The sequence below is a fragment of the Entelurus aequoreus genome, linkage group LG10 (genome assembly GCF_033978785.1).
Source record: "Entelurus aequoreus isolate RoL-2023_Sb linkage group LG10, RoL_Eaeq_v1.1, whole genome shotgun sequence".
NCBI classification, from domain to species: Eukaryota; Metazoa; Chordata; class Actinopteri; order Syngnathiformes; family Syngnathidae; genus Entelurus; species Entelurus aequoreus.
Window position 1 is genome coordinate 19,592,332 of NC_084740.1, and position 18,670 is coordinate 19,611,001.

The 18,670-nt window shown below is 41.7% G+C and overlaps 1 protein-coding gene across 1 annotated transcript in view; it reads left to right on the top strand.

Annotated features, from left to right (window-relative positions):
- The window catches only part of LOC133658338 (caspase-1-A-like), a 21,927-nt gene extending 3,257 nt beyond the window's left edge, over positions 1-18,670 (top strand). Inside the window, exons 2-8 of the mRNA XM_062060247.1 lie at positions 2,700-2,975; positions 3,794-3,861; positions 11,044-11,220; positions 11,291-11,549; positions 14,381-14,533; positions 16,790-16,899; positions 18,206-18,670. Coding sequence (XP_061916231.1) covers positions 2,700-2,975; positions 3,794-3,861; positions 11,044-11,220; positions 11,291-11,549; positions 14,381-14,533; positions 16,790-16,899; positions 18,206-18,307 — 1,145 coding nt within the window. The 3' untranslated portion in view covers positions 18,308-18,670. The remainder of the gene's footprint in view (positions 1-2,699; positions 2,976-3,793; positions 3,862-11,043; positions 11,221-11,290; positions 11,550-14,380; positions 14,534-16,789; positions 16,900-18,205) is intronic.

Below are 18,670 nucleotides of genomic sequence, written 5' to 3' on the forward strand. Positions count from 1 at the left end.
TAAAGCACTGTAAAATTAACAATCGTAGATTTTACGTTTAAAAAAAAGAAAAGAAAAACCTGGCAGTTCAGTCACCACAATTTTACTGCAAGAATTTTTCATTTACAGTAATTCACTGTAAAATCACAGATTTTATGGTTAAAAAAAACAACAAAAAACTGCAGACTCATTTGTTTTAATAAAAATGACAGTGGTACTATGTATCAATTTACAGTAATGTACTGTAAAAAAAAAAATCACAGTAAAATTTAGTTACCATTCTTTATTATGGGGGCGGCGTGGCGAAGTTGGTAGAGTGGCCGTGCCAGCAATCGGAGGGTTGCTGTTTACTGGGGTTCAATCCCCACCTTCTACCATCCTAGTCACGTCCGTTGTGTCCTTGGGCAAGACACTTCACCCTTGCCCCTGATGGGTGCTGGTAGCGCCTTGCATGGCAGCTCACGCCATCAGTGTGTGAATGTGTGTGTGAATGGGTGAATGTGAAAATAGTGTCAAAACGCTTTGAGTACCTTGAAGGTAGAAAAGCGCTATACAAGTATAACCCATTTATCATTTATTTATTTATTACTGTAAATGTAAAAACGGTACCACTGTTTTTTGGTACCGTATTTCCAGACGGAAAAAATAACGGCACCATTGTTATTTGGTACCACATTTCTAGAGAAAAAAAAATGGAACCATTTTTTTTTAGTACCGTATTTTAATTTACAGTAATTATCGTACATTTTATCCAAATAAAAGAAAAAGAGCTCAGTTGCCAGAATTTTACTGTAAAAATGACAAAAAACGACCATAGATTTTACAGTGAAAAACTGCCAGCTCAATTGCCAGACTTTTACTGTAAAAATAGCAGTGGTACCATTTTTTTCATATACAGTAAAGCACTGTAAAATTAACAATCGTAGATTGTACGGTAAAAAAAAAAAAAAGAAACTCCTGGCAGTTCAGTCACCACAATTTTACTGCAAGAGTTTTTCATTTACAGTAACTCACTGTAAAATCACATATTTTATTTTTAAAAACAAAACAAAAAAAACTGCCGACTCATCATTTGTTTTAATAAAAATGACAGTGGTACTATGTTTCAATTTACAGTAATGTACTGTAAAAAAAAAAATCACAGTAAAATTGAGTTGCCATTCTTTATTACTGTAAATGTAAAAACGGTACCACTGTTTTTTTGGTACCGTATTTCCAGAGGGAAAAAATAACGGCACCATTGTTATTTGGTACCGTGTTTTCATTTACAGTAATTATCGTATATTTTATGCAAATAAAAGATAGAGAGCTCAGTTGCCAGAATCTTACTGTAAAAATGACAATGGTACCGGTTTTCCTTTTACAGCTATTCACTGTAAAAACGACCATAGATTTTACGGTGAAAAACTGCCAGCTCAATTGCTGGACTTTTACTGTAAAAATAGCAGTGGTATTATTTTTTTTCATATACAGTAAAGCACTGTAAAATTAACAATCGTAGATTTGACGGCAAAAAAGAAAAATAAGAAAATCCTGTCAGTTCAGTCACCACAATTTTACTGCAAGAGTTTTTCATTTACAGTAATTCACTGTAAAATCACAGAGTTTATTTAAAACAATAAAAATAAAACAACTGCCGACTCATCATTTGTTTTAATAAAAATGACAGTGGTACTAATTTTCAATTTACAGTAATGTACTGTAAACAAAACAAAAAATCACAGTAAAATTTAGTTGCCATTCTTTATTACTGTAAATGTAAAAACGGTACCACTGTTTTTTTGGTACCGTATTTCCAGACGGAAAAAATAACGGCACCATTGTTATTTGGTACCACATTTCTAGAGAGAAACAAATGGAAACATTGCTTTTTGGTAGCGTATTTTCATTTACAGTAATGTATAGGGAAAAACTCCACCCTTTTCTCGCCCGGAAAAGGGTGGAGTGTAGGGATGTCTGATAATGGCTTTTTGCCGATATCCGATATTGTCCAACTCTTTAATTACCGATACCGATATCAACCGATACTGATATATACAGTCGTGGACATTATTATGCTTAATTTGGACAACCAGGTATGGTGAAGATAAGGTCCTTTTTAAAAAAAATAAATAAAATAAAATAAGATAAATAAATTAAAAACATTTTCTTGAATAAAAAAGAAAGTAAAACAATATAAAAACAGTTACATAGAAACTAGTAATTAATGAAAATGAGTAAAATTAACTGTTAAAGGTTAGTACTATTAGTGGACCAGCAGCACACACAATCATGTGTGCTTACGGACTGTATCCCTTGCAGACTGTATTGATATATATTGATATATAATGTAGGAACCAGAATATTAATAACAGAAAGAAACAACCCTTTTGTGTGAATGAGTGTGAATGGGGGAGGGAGGTTTTTTCGGGTGGTGCACTAATTGTAAGTGTATCTTGTGTTTTTTATGTTGATTTAATTAAAAAAAACAAAAACAAAAACCGATACCGATATTTTCCGATATTACATTTTAAAGCATTTATCGGCCGATAATATCGGCAGGCCGATATTATCGGACATCTCTAGTGGAGTGCCATCTCCGGGTTGGGGAGGAGACCCTGCCCCAAGTGAAGGAGTTCAAGTACCTAAAAAAAGGTTGAAAAACACGTCATTAATGGATGCTGATCTACAGGAACATATTTGATGAGCTGAGTAAAGTTATTGTGCTTCTTTTTTAACAGAGGAACTTTTCAAAGTGAGGTCAGCCTTTGTGGCTAAAGTATCCATAGCAGTAATGGAAGATATTCTGGACGATCTTTTCACCAACGAAGTCCTAAACGACGGGGAACGTGAAGCCATTATTGAGGGGAACCCAACCAGAAAAAACAAGGCTCGTACTCTGGTTGACAATGTGAAGCACAAAGGTGATGATGCAAGCTGGAAGATGATTGATTACATTAAAAAACATGACCCGGTGCTTTTTAAGGAATTGGGCCTCCCCACTCAGTCATCTAAAGGTGAGTTTGTGCTACAAAGCAAGTTGAATGCATTTTTTTTTTTAGTTTCAGCGAGACTAATTAAAGACTTGTTTGTATTACATGTGAATAACACATTCAACTTGAATTATTTTTGCTAAAATACCTACAACTTTTTTATAACACGTAATTTTTTCACGACCTAATTAGCCTAGTAAAGGGGTCTAAACTTAGCAAAGCATTGAAGTGGGGCATATAGTAAGAGTAATATAGTGTAAGCCAGGGCTAGTCAACTGGCGGCCCGCGGGTCACATCTGGCCGGCCAAAGCTTGTAATTTGGCCTGCCGAAAAACACCCAAATCGGCATAATGAAACCACTCAAAACAGGGTGGCTCACAATGAAGCAGCAGTGGGTAAGTAGAAAAAGATGGCTCTATCGACCCTGAAAAAAAAAATCGAAATTAATTGCGAAAATCGGACTAGACAACAAAGTATGAACATATTGAAATTGCTGATGTATTTTGTATTTGTGGTCGTGTTGTTTTGGGCTGTTTAACTCTGGCGAGCAAAACTGGTTGAATACATGCAGCGCCAAATTCGACCAGCAGAGGGCGATTAAGCTACACCTTAGGTTTAGTTGTGTTGACCCACATGTGCGCAATGGTTGCTGTGTGTATTACACTAAACCTTTCATTTATGGAACATACACATTGGACATTATTTAGGTAAATTCACAATAGACGTTATAATTCTGTAATGTTTATACGTTCAGTCTTACAAACCTAAATAAAGGAAGACATATAAAGAAATACAACTGAAGGAACATCAATCGTCAACAAATGTGTGTTTTTTCTTTTCAGAGGCAGCTGGGGCGGACGGCAGCTCGTCAAGCAAAAATTCCAGGACTTCGAAAAAGAACGATGAAAAGGTGTTGTTACGATGCAGAGAACAGGCCTGTGACGGGAGAATAATGCCAAATTGAACACGCACCTAACTGGACACATTATACTGTAGAGCAGTGTTTTTCAACCTGTTTTGAGCCAAGGCACATTTTTTCATTGAAAAAATGCGGAGGCACACCACAAGCAGAAATCATTAAAAAAACGAAACTCAGTTGACAGTAAAAAGTCGTCGTAGCAATTGTTGGACATGAATTCAAACCATAACCAAGCATGCATCTACATACTGTAGCTCTTGTCTCAAAGTAGGTGTACTGTCGCCACCTGTCACATCACACCCTGACTTATTTGGACTTTTTTGCTGTTTTCCTGTGTGTAGTGTTTTAGTTCTTGTCTTGCCCTCCTATTTTGGTGGCTTTTTCTCTTTTTTTGGTATTTTCCTGTAGCAGTTTCATGCCTTCGTTTAAAAGATATTTCCCGCTTCTACTTTGTTTGAGCAATCAAGAATATTTCAGTTGTTTTTATCTTTCTTTGTGTGGACATTGTTGATTGTCATGTTATGTTCGCATGTACATTGTGGACGCAGTCTTTGCTCCACAGTAAGTCTTTGCTGTCGTCCAGCATTCTATTTTCCTTTGTAGCCAGTTCAGGTTTAGTTTCATTCTGCATAGCCTTCCCTAAATTCATGCCTTTCCTTAGGGGCACTTACCTTTTGTTTATTTTTGGTTTAAGCATAAGACACCTTTTTACCTGCACACTGCCTCTCGCTGTTTCCGACATAATTTATTTTGAGTTTTTTGGTGTTTTCCTGTGTGTAGTGTTTTAGTTCTTGTCTTGTCTATTTTGATGGCTTTTCCTCTTTTGTTGGTATTTTCCTGTAGCAGTTTCATGTCTTCCTTTGAGCGATATTTCCCGCATCTACTTTGTTTTAGCAATCAAGAATATTTTAGTTGTTTTTATCCTTCTTTGTGTGGACATTGTTGATTGTCATGTCATGTCATGTACGGATGTACTTTGTGGACGCCGTCTTTGCTGCACACGCTGTAAGTCTTTGCTGTCGTCCAGCATTCTGTTTTTGTTTACTTTGCAGCCACTTCAGTTTTAGTTTAGTTTTGCATAGCCTTCCCTAAGCTTCAATGCATTTTCTTAGCGGCACTCGCCTTTTGTTTATTTTTGGTTAAAGCATTAGACACCTTTTTACCTGCACGCTGCCTCCCGCATATTGTGATCACGACAAACCATGTTCCCGACATCTACAAAGCAATTAGCTACCTGCTGCCAAAAAAACGAGGCAAGGCACGTTTTTTTCATTTAAAATTCCAGGGGCACACTACCAGCAGAAAACGTTAAAAAATGTAACTCCACCAGGTTGTCGTGCCTTATTTTGAGTTTGTTGGTGTTTTCCTGTGGAGTGCTTTTGTTTTTTTTGTCTTGCGCTGTTATTTTGGTGGCCCTTCCTGCTTTGTTGGTGTTTTCTTGTAGCAGTTTCATGTCTTCCTTTGAGCGCTATTCCCCACACCTGCTTTGTGTTAGCAAGCAAAGCTATTTAAGTTGTTGCCATCTTTCTTTGTGTGGACATTGTTGATTGTGGATGCCGTAAGTCTTTGCTGCCGTCCAGTATTCTGTTTCTGTTTACTTTGTAGCCAGTTCAGTTTTGCTTGTGTTTTGCATAGCCTTCCCTAACCTAAATGCCTTTTCCTTTTGTTAATTTTTGGTTTAAGCATTACATACCTTTTTACTTGCACACTGCCTCCCGCTGTGGTCTGCACATTGGGATCACAACAAACCATCCTGGTCACACCCAACACATTCCAACTTTTACAAAGCAATTAACTACCTGCTGCCACCTACTGATATGGAGTATTACATGGCTACCCTGCCAAGCTCTACACAGCAAAGACACTAAGTAACGGAACATTATTTGCAGATCATAATTATTGATTTGCAAAAAATATTTTTTGGGACCAATTAGGTGAAGTTGCATAATTTCCGGCGGCACAGTGGTTGAAAAACACTGACAGAGTAATGTATTAGCTAAGATAAACTAAGCCAGAATGGAAGATTCTACCAGTCTGTCAGAAGTCTTTGTTTTGATTGATTGATTGAACTGATTTAAACTTGTATTAGTAGATTGCACAGTACAGTACATATTCCGTACAATTGACTACTAAATGGTAACACCCGAATACGTTTTTCAACTTCTTTAAGTCGAGGTACACGTTAGCTGTTTGTTTACATGTTTTTTTTAAATTTCTCTTTGCTCTTTGGGCTTATTGGAACCTAATTAGAAAAAAAACTAAGAGTCATCTTTTGATATGATGTACTTAGTCCATAAGTACACAAACGTGTACTTTATGTGTAGTGGCATGCTAATTCTTATTTTTACACTTTTTCTTCCCAAATTCCGTTGTATGTTATACTTTTCTGACACCACCAAATGGCAGTATAAGTGTCCACATAAGCGGCCATAAGACCCCAATTCAGTACACAATTTTGGAAATAAGAGCTAAAAGGTGCTGTCCACGCATGTGGCCAACTAAGCCTTTAGATGTTTTAATCAATTAATTGTACAAATATCATCATCGGCATCGCAGTCTCGGAAGACCATTGATTTCCTGTGCCTCGGAGTCAGGTCTTGTCGCAGCGTCTCCTGTGGCTGTGTAGGCCAATTCGTGAGAGACATTCCCGGCCGCAGATGTCACATATCCAGACCGGTCCCATAGATGTTGCCGGTGTCGCAGAGCCCTGTTTCTTTCTCTTTGCCCTCTTAGCCTCATGGTGTTGGGCCAGGGTGGTTTCTGACTTGAGCAGCCCGCTGCGGAGTGCCTGCTGCCACTGAAGGCGGTCCTGGGCTGCATCTTCCCAGCTGTCGGGGCTGATGTCAAAAGACTTGAGGTCTTGTTTGCAGACGTCCTTGTAACGCAGCTGGGGACGGCCAATCTGCCTCTTGCCAGTTGTGAGTTCAGCATAGAGGATGTCCTTTGGGTTTCGCCCATCGTCCATCTGCCGGACATGGCCCAGCCTGCGGAGACGTCGCTGCCTCAGTAGGGAGCACATGCTGGGAAGCTGTGCTCTTTCCAGGACTGATTGGTTTGTGACCCTGTCCCTCCAGGTGATGCCCAGTAGACGCCTAAGGCAGTGAAGATGGAAGATGTTTAGCCGCCGCTCTTGGTGGGAGTATAGGGTCCAGGTTTCACTACCGTACAGTAGAGTGCTGGTGACACAGGCTCTGTACACCTGCACCTTAGTGTGGATAGTGAGCTTGCGGTTTTCCCATACTCTCGCTGTAAGCTTCCCAAAAGTTGAGGCAGCTTTTCCGATGCGGCCACTGAGTTCGGCATCGAGTGACAGGTTGTCGGTGATGGTGGAACCGAGGTAGGTGAAGGTGTTTATGACTTCCAGGGTGTAGTTGTTGATGGTGATAGAGGGGGGTGGTTCAGTTCCCTGTCCCATCGTCTTAGTTTTGCTCAGACTGATGGTCAGGCTGAAGTCCTGACAGGCTTTGGTGAACTGGTCCATTAGGGTTTGCAGGTGCTCCCGGGAGTGTGCTACCACTGCTGCGTCGTCAGCAAATAGCATGTCCCGGATGATGAGTGGCCTTTGTTTTGGCTTTCAGACGGGCATGGTTGAACAGTTTACCGTCTGTCCTTGTGTGAAGGTAGACTCCTTCAGTTGCTGTACCAAATGCTTGGCGCAGGAGGAGGGAAAAGAAGATCCCAAACAGGGTGGGCGCCAGCATGCATCCCTGCTTGACACCACAGCAGATTTTGAAGGGGTCTGATGTGGACTTATCGAACTGGATGGTGCCATGCATGTCGGTGTGGAAGGACTGGAGGATGCAAAGGAGTTTGGGGGGACAGCCTATTCGTTCAACCAGCTGAAAGAGGCCACTCCTGCTCACAAGGTCGAAAGCTTTCGTAAGGTCAATAAATGCCATGAAGAGTGGTTTTCTCTGCTCTCTACACTTCTCCTGCAGCTGTCTCAGAGAGAAAATCATGTCAGTAGTAGACCTTCCTGCTCTGAACCCTGCCTGAGATTCTGGGTATATTTTCTCAGCGAGAACCTGGAGTCTATTCAGTGCAACTCTGGCAAAGAGTTTGCCGGTAGTGCTGAGTAGAGAGATACCACGGTAGTTGTTACAATCACTCCTGTCTCCCTTATTCTTGTACAGGGTTATGATGGTAGCATCCCTCATGTCCTGTGGGACAGCACCTTCACTCCAGCACAGACAGAGGAGCTTGTGAAGTTGGTCGAGGAGAGCAGGCTTTCCACACTTGAGGATTTCAGCTGCGATTCCGTCACTGCCAGGTGATTTACCGCATGCTAGGCTGTCAATCGCTTTGCTTAGCTCCTCAGTTGTTGGTTCCATGTCCAGTTCTTCCATTACAGGTTGACACTCAACATGGCGGAGGGCTGCATCGGAGACAGTGTTGTCGCTGGCGTAGAGTTCGGAGTAGTGTTCTACCCAGCGGTCGAGTTGTTTAGAGCGGTCAGTGATGATTTCTCCCAGTGCCGATTTCAGCGGAGCAGTTGTGTGGTGTAATGGTCCAAGCGCCTTTTTGATGCCGTCGTACATGCCTTTGATGTTACCGGAGTCAGCGGCTGATTGGATGTTGCTGCAAAGCTGTAGCCAATAGCTGTTAGCACAGCGACGGGAGGCATTCTGCAGTTTCTTCCTTGATGCCCTGAGAGCATGTAGTGTATTGTCACTCGACGTGCATTTGTAGTTGGTAAGGGCGATACGCTTTTCTTACAGTATCGGTGCCAATACAGATGCGTTGGCTTCAAACCAGTCATTGGACCTTCGCAATCTTTTGCCAAAAACCGTTAGGGCCGTGGTGTGGATGGTGTCTCGTAAGCCTTCCCAGTACTGCTGGGCAGAGCTGCACTGGGGTAGTTGGTGGAGGGATTCCTCTAAGGCACGGTTGAAGGAAGCAGTTTTAGTTGGATCGGCTGCTTTGCTGCAATGCACACGGGGGGGTCCTTTAGGTTTGGCTCTGTAGATAATTTTTGTCTGCAGTTTGACTTTACAGCAGACGAGGGAGTGATCGGTGTCACAGTCTGCACTGTGAAAGGTACGAGTTTGGAGGACACTTCTGAGGTCAGAGCGCCGTGTTATGATCAGGTCCAACTGGTGCCAGTGGCCAGATCTTGGGTGTCTCCAGGAGACTTTGTGGCGGGGTTTGGACTGAAAGTATGAGTTAGTGATGCAGAGATTGTGAAATGTGCAGAACTCAAGGAGACGCTGCCCATTCTCGTTCATTCTACCAATGCCATGGTAACCCAAGCAAGATGGCCAGGAGTTATGATCCGAGCCAACTCTTGCGTTAAAGTCACCAAGCAAGTAGAGCTGATCTTGTTTGGGGATGTTTCTCACAGTCGCCTCAAGCTCATCATAGAATTTGTTCTTTATTTCGAGGGAGGAGCTAAGTGTTGGTGCATACACACTCACCAGGTGGACAGGTCCCATGGTGGTGTTAAGGCAGAGGGTTAAAATTCTCTCTGATCCGCCTGTAGGTAGTACTATTGCTCCTAGTAGAGTGTTCTTGATTGCAAAGCCAACTCCGTATTCTCTGGTTTCACCCGGAGGCTTCCCCTGCCAGAAGAAGGTGTAATCTCTTTCTCTCAGTGAGCCTGATGAGAGGAGTCGGGTTTCCTGAAGGGTAGAGATGTCTATTCGTCGCTTCAGGAGTTCGTTGTTAATGACTGCCGTCTTGCGGGCGTCGCTTATATCGAGCAGGTTGTCAGTTAGTCCGGGGGTCATGGTTCTGACGTTCCAGCATCCCAGACGTAGTGCTGGAGTCTTTGTTTTATTTGTTTTGCTTGGTGCAAGGTTTACAGCCCACTTGTCAGGAAGAGTCTCTTAGCTTCATGCACCCAATGAAGCAGGCAGGCTGTTGCGGAACAGCACCTAATTGGCTGGGGGCTGCCCAGCTTGAGGCGGGCGGTAGCTGTCCAGTAAGATGAAACATCTCTCCCACCGACGGAGGTAGCCCCTGGCGCCCATCCCTAGGCCAAACGAGAAAGGGCTTATAACCGGTAACTGCTGACCTCCCGTGTTGTGCCTTCACTGCACAGTGAAGCTGGAGTTTCCTCTCCAGGGCACAAGAGGCCTGGGCAAGGTGTATGGAGATCCTGTGTTGCCCAAGCAACAGGGCCCCCCTCTCTGCCTTGCTGACGTTGTCCAAAGGAATGGAAAACCAATACATTTGGCGTCAGTTCGGCTGCAGGACATGCCAGAACAGTACTTCACACACTGAACTACCTAACGGAGTCCAGGCCGGGTTTTCTGTTGGAATTTGCTCCCTTAGCCTTTTCCATTCCAGAGGATACCCACAAGGCAGTGGAAGGGGGTGGAGGGGTTCTATTTAACCCATAGATGGGGCAGTGGTTGGCGGGCGCCAGGGCGTGTCCACACACCGGTGGGCCTGCACGCCTCGCCTCTGGGGCCCATTGCTGCTCCGAGATTCCCTACAGTTTAGCCTGCGTCCGCAAAGACGCAGTTACCGTGCGTGGCCACGAGGAGACACCACAGGAGTCTTGGTGGTGGAGAGGCTTTGTACCAGCAGGAGGAGGCTTACGCTCTCGGCTCCTCTTTTCACCCACCCAGGGGCTAGCTGGCGGCGATAGCTGTAAGCAGAGAGTAGCAAGCAGGGGCAGCATGCAGCATGCACTAACTACAAGCACTTCTGCCACAAATCTAACGCACTGACGCATCACACGCACCCTGTGCGCGAGCAGTCAAGACGGTGGTTACCCTGGTAGTCCTGTACGTCTAAAAAGAAGCTACAAATCCAGCGAGCTCAATGACATTTCCTTGAAAAACCAAAAAGGAAATAAAAAAACATTGTGTTCTTTCAACTAAGTCTATTAGGACGTCACTCAGTCATGCGAGTACAAATATATACTATCAGCATAATACAGGCATCACGCAAGTTAATCATCAGAATCACCATGAATTGATTAACGTGGACCCCGACTTAAACAAGTTGAAAAACGTATTCGGGTGTTACCATTTAGTGGTCAATTGTACAGAATATGTACTGTACTGTGCAATCTACTAATAAAAGTCTCAATCAATCAATCAATCAATCAATCAGTATATACATTGAATTATTTACATTTTTTACAATAATGTTCCAGTCATCCAGTTTAGTTGACAATATATTTTAACACGCCGACTTGTTTTGTTCACTTTTGCCCATTTCTAGATTTACCCCGTGACTCCAGAGTCCATGAAGAGTCGCGTGGCTCTGCTTATCACCAATATAACATTTAGGGATGCACAGAAAGACAGAAATGGGGCTAAGAGAGACGAGCAGAACATGGAGCGTCTGTTGCAGACTTTCGGTTATGAAGTCGTCAGATACAGAGACTGCACAGGAAAGGTAAGGTAAATAAATGGAGGAAAGAGGCGGTGGTCTTAAATTGTATTGACTTGAGTTTGGGTTCCTGCAGCAAGTAGATAAGGCCGTGCTGGACTTCTCCAAGCATCCCAAACTCAAAGACACTGACAGCGTGTTTGTGGTGATCATGTCTCATGGGAAACGGGGACATGTTCTCGGTGTCAACTGGAGCCACAAGCAAACAGAGAAAGGGGCCACCGAGGAAGAAGATGTCTTCCCCATCGATAACATTTTCAAGCACCTGGCCTCCGACAAGTGCAAAGCACTGGAGAATAAACCCAAGATCGTCATCATCCAGGCCTGCAGAGGAGGTGAATGAACACAAACGTCTCTGTGGTACGCTTGTTGTGTCACGTAGATGTTGATGTACAAACCCCGTGTCCATATGAGTTGGGAAATTGTGTTAGATGTAAATATAAACGGAATACAATGATTTGCAAATCATTTTCAACCCATATTCAGTTGAATACAAAGACAATATATTTGATGTTCAAACTGATAAACATTTTTTTTTGTGCAAATAATCATTAACTTTAGAATTTGATGCCAGCAACACGTGACAAAGAAGTTGGGAAAGGTGGCAATAAATACTGATAAAGTTGAGGAATGCTCATCAAACACTTATTTGGAACAAACAAGGATGGGGCGAGGGTCACCACTTTGTCAACAAATGCGTGAGCAAATTGTTGAACAGTTTAAAGGCCTACTGAAACCCACTACTACCGACCACGCAGTCTGATAGTTTATATATCAATGATGAAATCTTAACATTGCAACACATGCCAATACGGCCGGGTTAACTTATAAAGTGATGTTTAAAACTTCCCGGGAAATATCCGGCTGAAACGTCGCGTTATGATGACGTATGCGCGTGACGAAGTCAGAGTAACGGAAGTTATGGTACCCGTAGAATCCTATACAAAAAGCTCTGTTTTCATTTCATAATTCCACAGTATTCTGGACATCTTTTGCAATTTGTTTAATGAACAATGAAGGCTGCAAAGAAGACAGTTGTAGGTGGGATCGGTGTATTAGCAGCGGACTACAGCAACACAACCAGGAGGACTTTGTTGGAGAGCAGACGCGCTAGCCGCGCTCGCCGCCGACCTCACCTTGACTTCCTACGTCTCCGGGCCGCCAAACACATCGGGTGAAGTCCTTCGTCCTTCTGCCGATCGCTGGAACGCAGGTGAGCACGGGTGTTGATGAGTAGATGAGGGCTGGCTGGCGTAGGTGGAGAGCCAATGTTTTTAGCATAGCTCTGTGAGGTCCCGTTGCTAAGTTAGCTTCAATGGCGTCGTTAGCACAGCATTGTTAACCTTCGCCAGCCTGGAAAGCATTAACCGTGTATTTACATGTCCACGGTTTAATAGTATTGTTGATTTTCTATCTATCCTTCCATTCAGGGGTTTATTTTTTTGTTTCTATATGCAGTTAAAGCACGATGCTATCACGTTAGCTCGTAGCTAAAGCATTTTGCCGATGTATTGTCGTGGAGATAAAAGGCACTGAATGTCCATTTCGCGTTCTCGACTCTCATTTTCAAGAGGATATAGTATCCGAGGTGGTTTAAAATACAAATCCGTGATCCACAATAAAAAAAGGAGAGTGTGGAATCCAATGAGCCAGCTTGTACCTAAGTTACGGTCAGAGCGAAAAAAGATACGTCCATCACTGTCTCTCAAGTCCTTCACTGTAACGTTCCTCATCTACGAATCTTTCATCCTCGCTAAAATTAATGGGGTAATCATCACTTTCTCGGTCCGAATCTCTCTCGCTCCATTGTAAACAATGGGGAATTGTGAGGAATACTAGCTCCTGTGACGTCACGCTACTTCCGGTACAGGCAAGGCTTTTTTTTATCAGCGAGCAAAAGTTGCGAACTTTATCGTCGATTTTCTCTACTAAATCCTTTCAGCAAAAATATGGCAATATCGCAAAATGATCAAGTATGACACATAGAATGGATCTGCTATTCCCGTTTAAATAAATAAAAATCATTTCAGTAGGCCTTTAAGAAAAACCTTTCTCAACCAGCTATTGCAAGGAATTGAGGGATTTCACCATCTACGGTCCGTAATATCATCAAAGGGTTCAGAGAATGTGGAGAAAAAACTGCACGTAAGCAGCTAAGCCTGTGAGCTTCGATCCCTCAGGCTGTACTGCATCAACAAGCGACATCAGTGTGTAAAGGATATCACCACATGGGCTCAGGAACACTTCAGAAACCCACTGTCAGTAACTACAGTTGGTCACTACATCTGTAAGTGCAAGTTAAAACTCTCCTATGCAAGGCGAAAACCGTTTATCAACAACACCCAGAAACGCCGTCGGCTTCGCTGGGTGGAAAAGTGTTCTGTGGTCTGACGAGTCCACATTTCAAATTGTTTTTGGAAACTGTGGATGTCGTGTCCTCCGGACCAAAGAGGAAATGAACCATCCGGATTGTTATAGGCGCAAAGTTGAAAAGCCAGCATCTGTGATGGTATGGGGGTGTATTAGTGCCCAAGACATGGGTAACCTACACATCTGTGAAGGCGCCATTAATGCTGAAAGGTACATACAGGTTTTGGAGCAACATATGTTGCCATCCAAGCAAGGTTACCATGGACGCCCCTGCTTATTTCAGCAAGACAATGCCAAGCCACGTGTTACATCAATGTGGCTTCATAGTAAAAGAGTGCGGGTACTAGACTGGCCTGCCTGTAGTCCAGACCTGTCTCCCATTGAAAATGTGTGGCGCATTATGAAGCCTAAAATACCACAACGGAGACCCTCGGACTGTTGAACAACTTAAGCTGTACATCAAGCAAGAATGGGAAAGAATTCCACCTGAGAAGCTTCAAAAATGTGTCTCCTCAGTTCCCAAACGTTTACTGAGTGTTGTTAAAAGGAAAGGCCATGTAACACAGTGGTGAACATGCCCTTTCCCAACTACTTTGGCACGTGTTGCAGCCATGAAATTCTAAGTTAATTATTATTTGAAAAAAAAAATTAAGTTTATGAGTTTGAACATCAAATATCTTGTCTTTGTAGTGCATTCAATTGAATATGGGTTGAAAAGGATTTGCAAATCATCCGTTTATATTTACATCTAACACAATTTCCCAACTCATATGGAAACGGGGTTTGTATATTTCAGACGAGAAGGGGACGGTGATCATCAGCGATGGTGCGAAGAAAGATCTGGTGTGTGACAACGCGTCAGCGAGTGACGACAACAACATGGCGGAAGATGGGCAGCGATACGTGCACAAAGAGAAAGACTTTATCGCCTTTCTCTCCTGCACCCCTGGTCAGTGCTGCTTCCAAAGTGCAAGGTTGACAACGTATAGGCGCAGATTACATGGGGAGTCAAAAAGACAACAGGTGGATTTCACTCAAATTTGTTTTCCCTGTCAGCTAAAGAGATGGTGTTGATCTCAGTACATGTGGTAAAAAAATAAATCTTTACCCTTCAGTTTACTCCAAGCAGCACATTTTTTCAGCCGGTTGCTTACGACATCCTACCATACCATACCAACTTTATTTATGAAGCCCTTTAAAAACAACCACAGTTGAAAAACAAAGGGCTGTACACCATAAATAAATACAGGCAATGGACAGACTAAAATATACAGTACAGTCGTGGTCAAAAGTTTACATACACTTGTAAAGAACATCATGTCATGGCTGTCTTGAGTTTCCAATAATTTCTACAACTCTTATTTTTTTGTGATAGAGTGATTGGAGCACATACTTGTTGGTCACAAAAAACATTCATGAAGTTTGCTTCTTTTATGAATTTATTATGGGTCTACTGAAAATGTGAGCAAATCTGCTGGGTCAAAAGTATACATACAGCAATGTTAATATTTGCTTACATGTCCTTTGACAAGTTTCACTGCAATAAGGCGCTTTTGGTAGCCATCCTCAAGCTTCTGCTTGAATTTTTGACCACAAAATTGGTGCAGTTGAGCTAAATGTGTTGCTTTTCTGACATGGACTTGTTTCTTCAGCATTGTCCACACGTTCAAGTCAGGACTTTGTGAAGGCCATTCTTAAACGCTGGTTTAGCGTGGCTGAAACAGGGCTTAAACTAAATAATTAAACATTAAACGACTTAGTGTAGACATAGCTTTAGGATTAAGCCCAGGGGAAGTACATAAATAGAAAACAGCAGGGGTCCTAAAACTGAGCCCTGTGGGACCCCACATGTCAAGGGAGCAGCAGAGGATTCAGAACCAGCAACATTTACAGAGAATGTTCTGTTTGTTAACTATGACTTCAACCAACTCAAGTACTCAAGGATCTAAGCTTCCTGAGGAAAAAGAGTCTGCTCATGCCCTTCTTGTATACAACTTTGCTGTTGTCCTTCCAGTCCAGTCTGCAGTTCAAGTGGACTCCCAGGTACTACAACTCGATACTATGGAGGGGTTTGAACCCAGACTGAAAGACTTGAAACACACTCTTTTCTTTTCCATTCTGTCCTTAAAACTTTTCAAGTTATCAAACATTTTGGTGGAATTTTGAGCGCTTATTAGCTCTCTTTCGTCCGCTACCCCGACATTCTTCCCGTTTACTTTGCTCGGCGCCCAAAATACGTCACATGGCTCGCTGTGACACATTTGGGACACACTCAGATTTTTTTTTACCATTCAAGCTAGTGTTTTTCAACCTTTTTTGAGCCAAGGCAAATTTTTTGTGTTGATAAAATCCAGAGGCACACCACCAGCAGACATCATTAAAAAAAACAACGAAATTGTTGACAGTAAAAAGTCGTCGCCGCAATTGTTGGATATGACTTTAAAGCATAACCAAGCATGCATCAATATAGCTCTTGTCTCAAAGTAGGTGTACTGTCACCACCTGTCACATCACACCCTGACTTATTTGGACTTTTTTGATGTTTTCTTGTGTGTAGTCTTTTAGTTCTTGGCTTTTTCTCTTTTTTCGGTATATTCCTGTTGCAGTTTCATGTCTTCCTGTGAGCGATATTTCCCGCAACTACTTTGTTTTAGCAATCAAGAATATTTCAGTTGTTTTTATCTTTCTTTGTGGGGATATTGTTGATTGTCATGTCATGTTCGGATGTACTTTGTCTTTGCTCCACAGTAAGTCTTTGCTGTCGTCCAGCATTCTGTTTTTGTTTACATTGTAGCCAGTTCAGTTTTAGTTTCGTTCTGAATAGCCTTCTCTAAGCTTCAATGCCTTTTCAGAGGGGCACTCACCTTTTGTCTATTTTTGGTTTAAGCATTAGACACCTTTTTACCTGCACCCTGCCTCCCGCTGTTTCCGACATGTACAAAGCAATTAGCTACCGGCTGCCAACTACTGATATGGAAGAGTATAACACGGTTACTCTGCTGAGCTCTAGACAGCACCGACACTCAACAACAACACATCATTTGCAGACTATAATTACTGATTTGCATAAAATATTTTTAACCCAAATTGGTGGAATTAAATCTCCCACGGCACACCAGACTGGTTGAAAAACATTGATTTAAGCAACAAGCGCACCAAGGGGGGTAAATGTATGAAGTCAATGATTATTGTTTCTTTCCTGCAGATACGGTGTCATACAGACACCCGGAGACGGGTTCAGTCCTTATTGGGCATCTTGTTGATGTGCTGAACAAACATGCACGTGAGGAACACATCGAGGAGCTGTTCAGAATGGTAGGTGTTGCCTACTCATATCTATGTTTGCATATAATTACAGTACAAGACAAAAGTTTAAAGTTACAAGATTAGAATAAAATAGAATAGAAAGTACTTTATTGATCCCTGGGGGAAATTCATCACCACAGTTCGCTCACAATAGACAATAAACATTAATGATATTTCATAGTTTTTTTCTTTACAATTTTATTCAAATAACATTCTGTATGACTTCATTCTTGTAAAATTCCACTCTATTCCTCTTTCAAAATTAAGTTTTGTATAATTCATAACTTATTCTGACACCAGAGTTGACCTTTTTTGTTGAAGTATACTTTATTCTTGTAAAAGTATATTTTTCTTCTTAGAAAAATCGAATTATGCTCTCATAAAATTCATACCTTATTGTTGTGCTATTTAAACTTTTTCTCCTGATAAAATCAGAACATATTTAATTTATTACCTACTCAGTGGCCTAGTGGTTAGAGTGTCCGCCCTGAGATGGGTGTAGGTCATGAGTTCAAACCCCGGCCGAGTCATACCAAAGACTATACAAATGGGAGCCATTACCTCCCTGCTTGGCACTCAGCATCAAGGGTTGGAATTGGGGGTTAAATCACCAAAAATGATTCCCGGGCGCGGCCACCGCTGCTGCCCACTGCTCCCCTCACCTCCCAGGGGGTGATCAAGGGTGATGGGTCGAATGCAGAGGATAATTTTGCCACACCTAGTGTGTGTGTGACAATCATTGGTACTTTAACTTATTGTCACACAAGTTCCAACTTTTTTTTTATTGTAATGTTACCCCGTTATTCTACTGAAATTCACACTTTCTTTAAATCATGCCTTTGTTCACATTATTACATTTTTATTAAATTATATTTTTGACAAAAAGTATGAATACTCATTGAAATATCCCAAAACTTTGGAATTTTTTATCGTAAAATTGCTAATTTCTTCCTGTAAAAGTGTTACTTATTTTGAAAAAAAAAATATTCACATAAAACTGAATTATCATAAAAGTATGACTTCTTTCTCATAAATTACAATCGAATTTCTCAAAAATTCTGAATTTATTGGGGGGAAATTCCTGACTTTTTTTTGGTAATATTGGCACTTCATGTTTTGGAAAAGTACAAGTTTATAAAAAAAAATCCTCTAATTATGACATCATTCTTTTTTGTTACTTTATTCTCATAATATTTTGACAGTCAACTCATCTTTATTCTGGTGATTAGGACTAAATTGGACGGTAGAAATCAACATGTTCTGTGGTGCAGCGCAAATAAAACTGCTGATCACACATTTTGTTCCACCCTCACAGGTCACGCAACGCTTTGAAGAGTCTGACTTAAAGCACGGACAGATGCCAAATAGAGACCGAGTGTCTCTGACAAAGAACTTCTACTTGTTCCCAGGCAACTGAAATCCGTTTGTTTGGTTAAGAAAAAGCCCTTCTTGAATATCGTCTTCAATAGAAACTCCCATTGTAATCCTCTCACGCCGTATTATTACATTTATATAACGGTGGTGGTCTTGATGCTCTTATTCAACCCTTTGTATTTAGACTGTGTGTCCCATATCATGGTATGTCACCTTCATAGGGCATGAACTTGCAAAATAAACATTTTACTATCAAAGTGTTGTCGTTTCCATTAAAATAATAAAATACACAATAAATATTGAGTGAAAGATTGTCATATTGCAGTGTTGTATTCCACTGCTTTCTATCCCATTAACACTTTGTACAAAGAACAACCAGATGGATAATATTGAGCAGGCAATATAG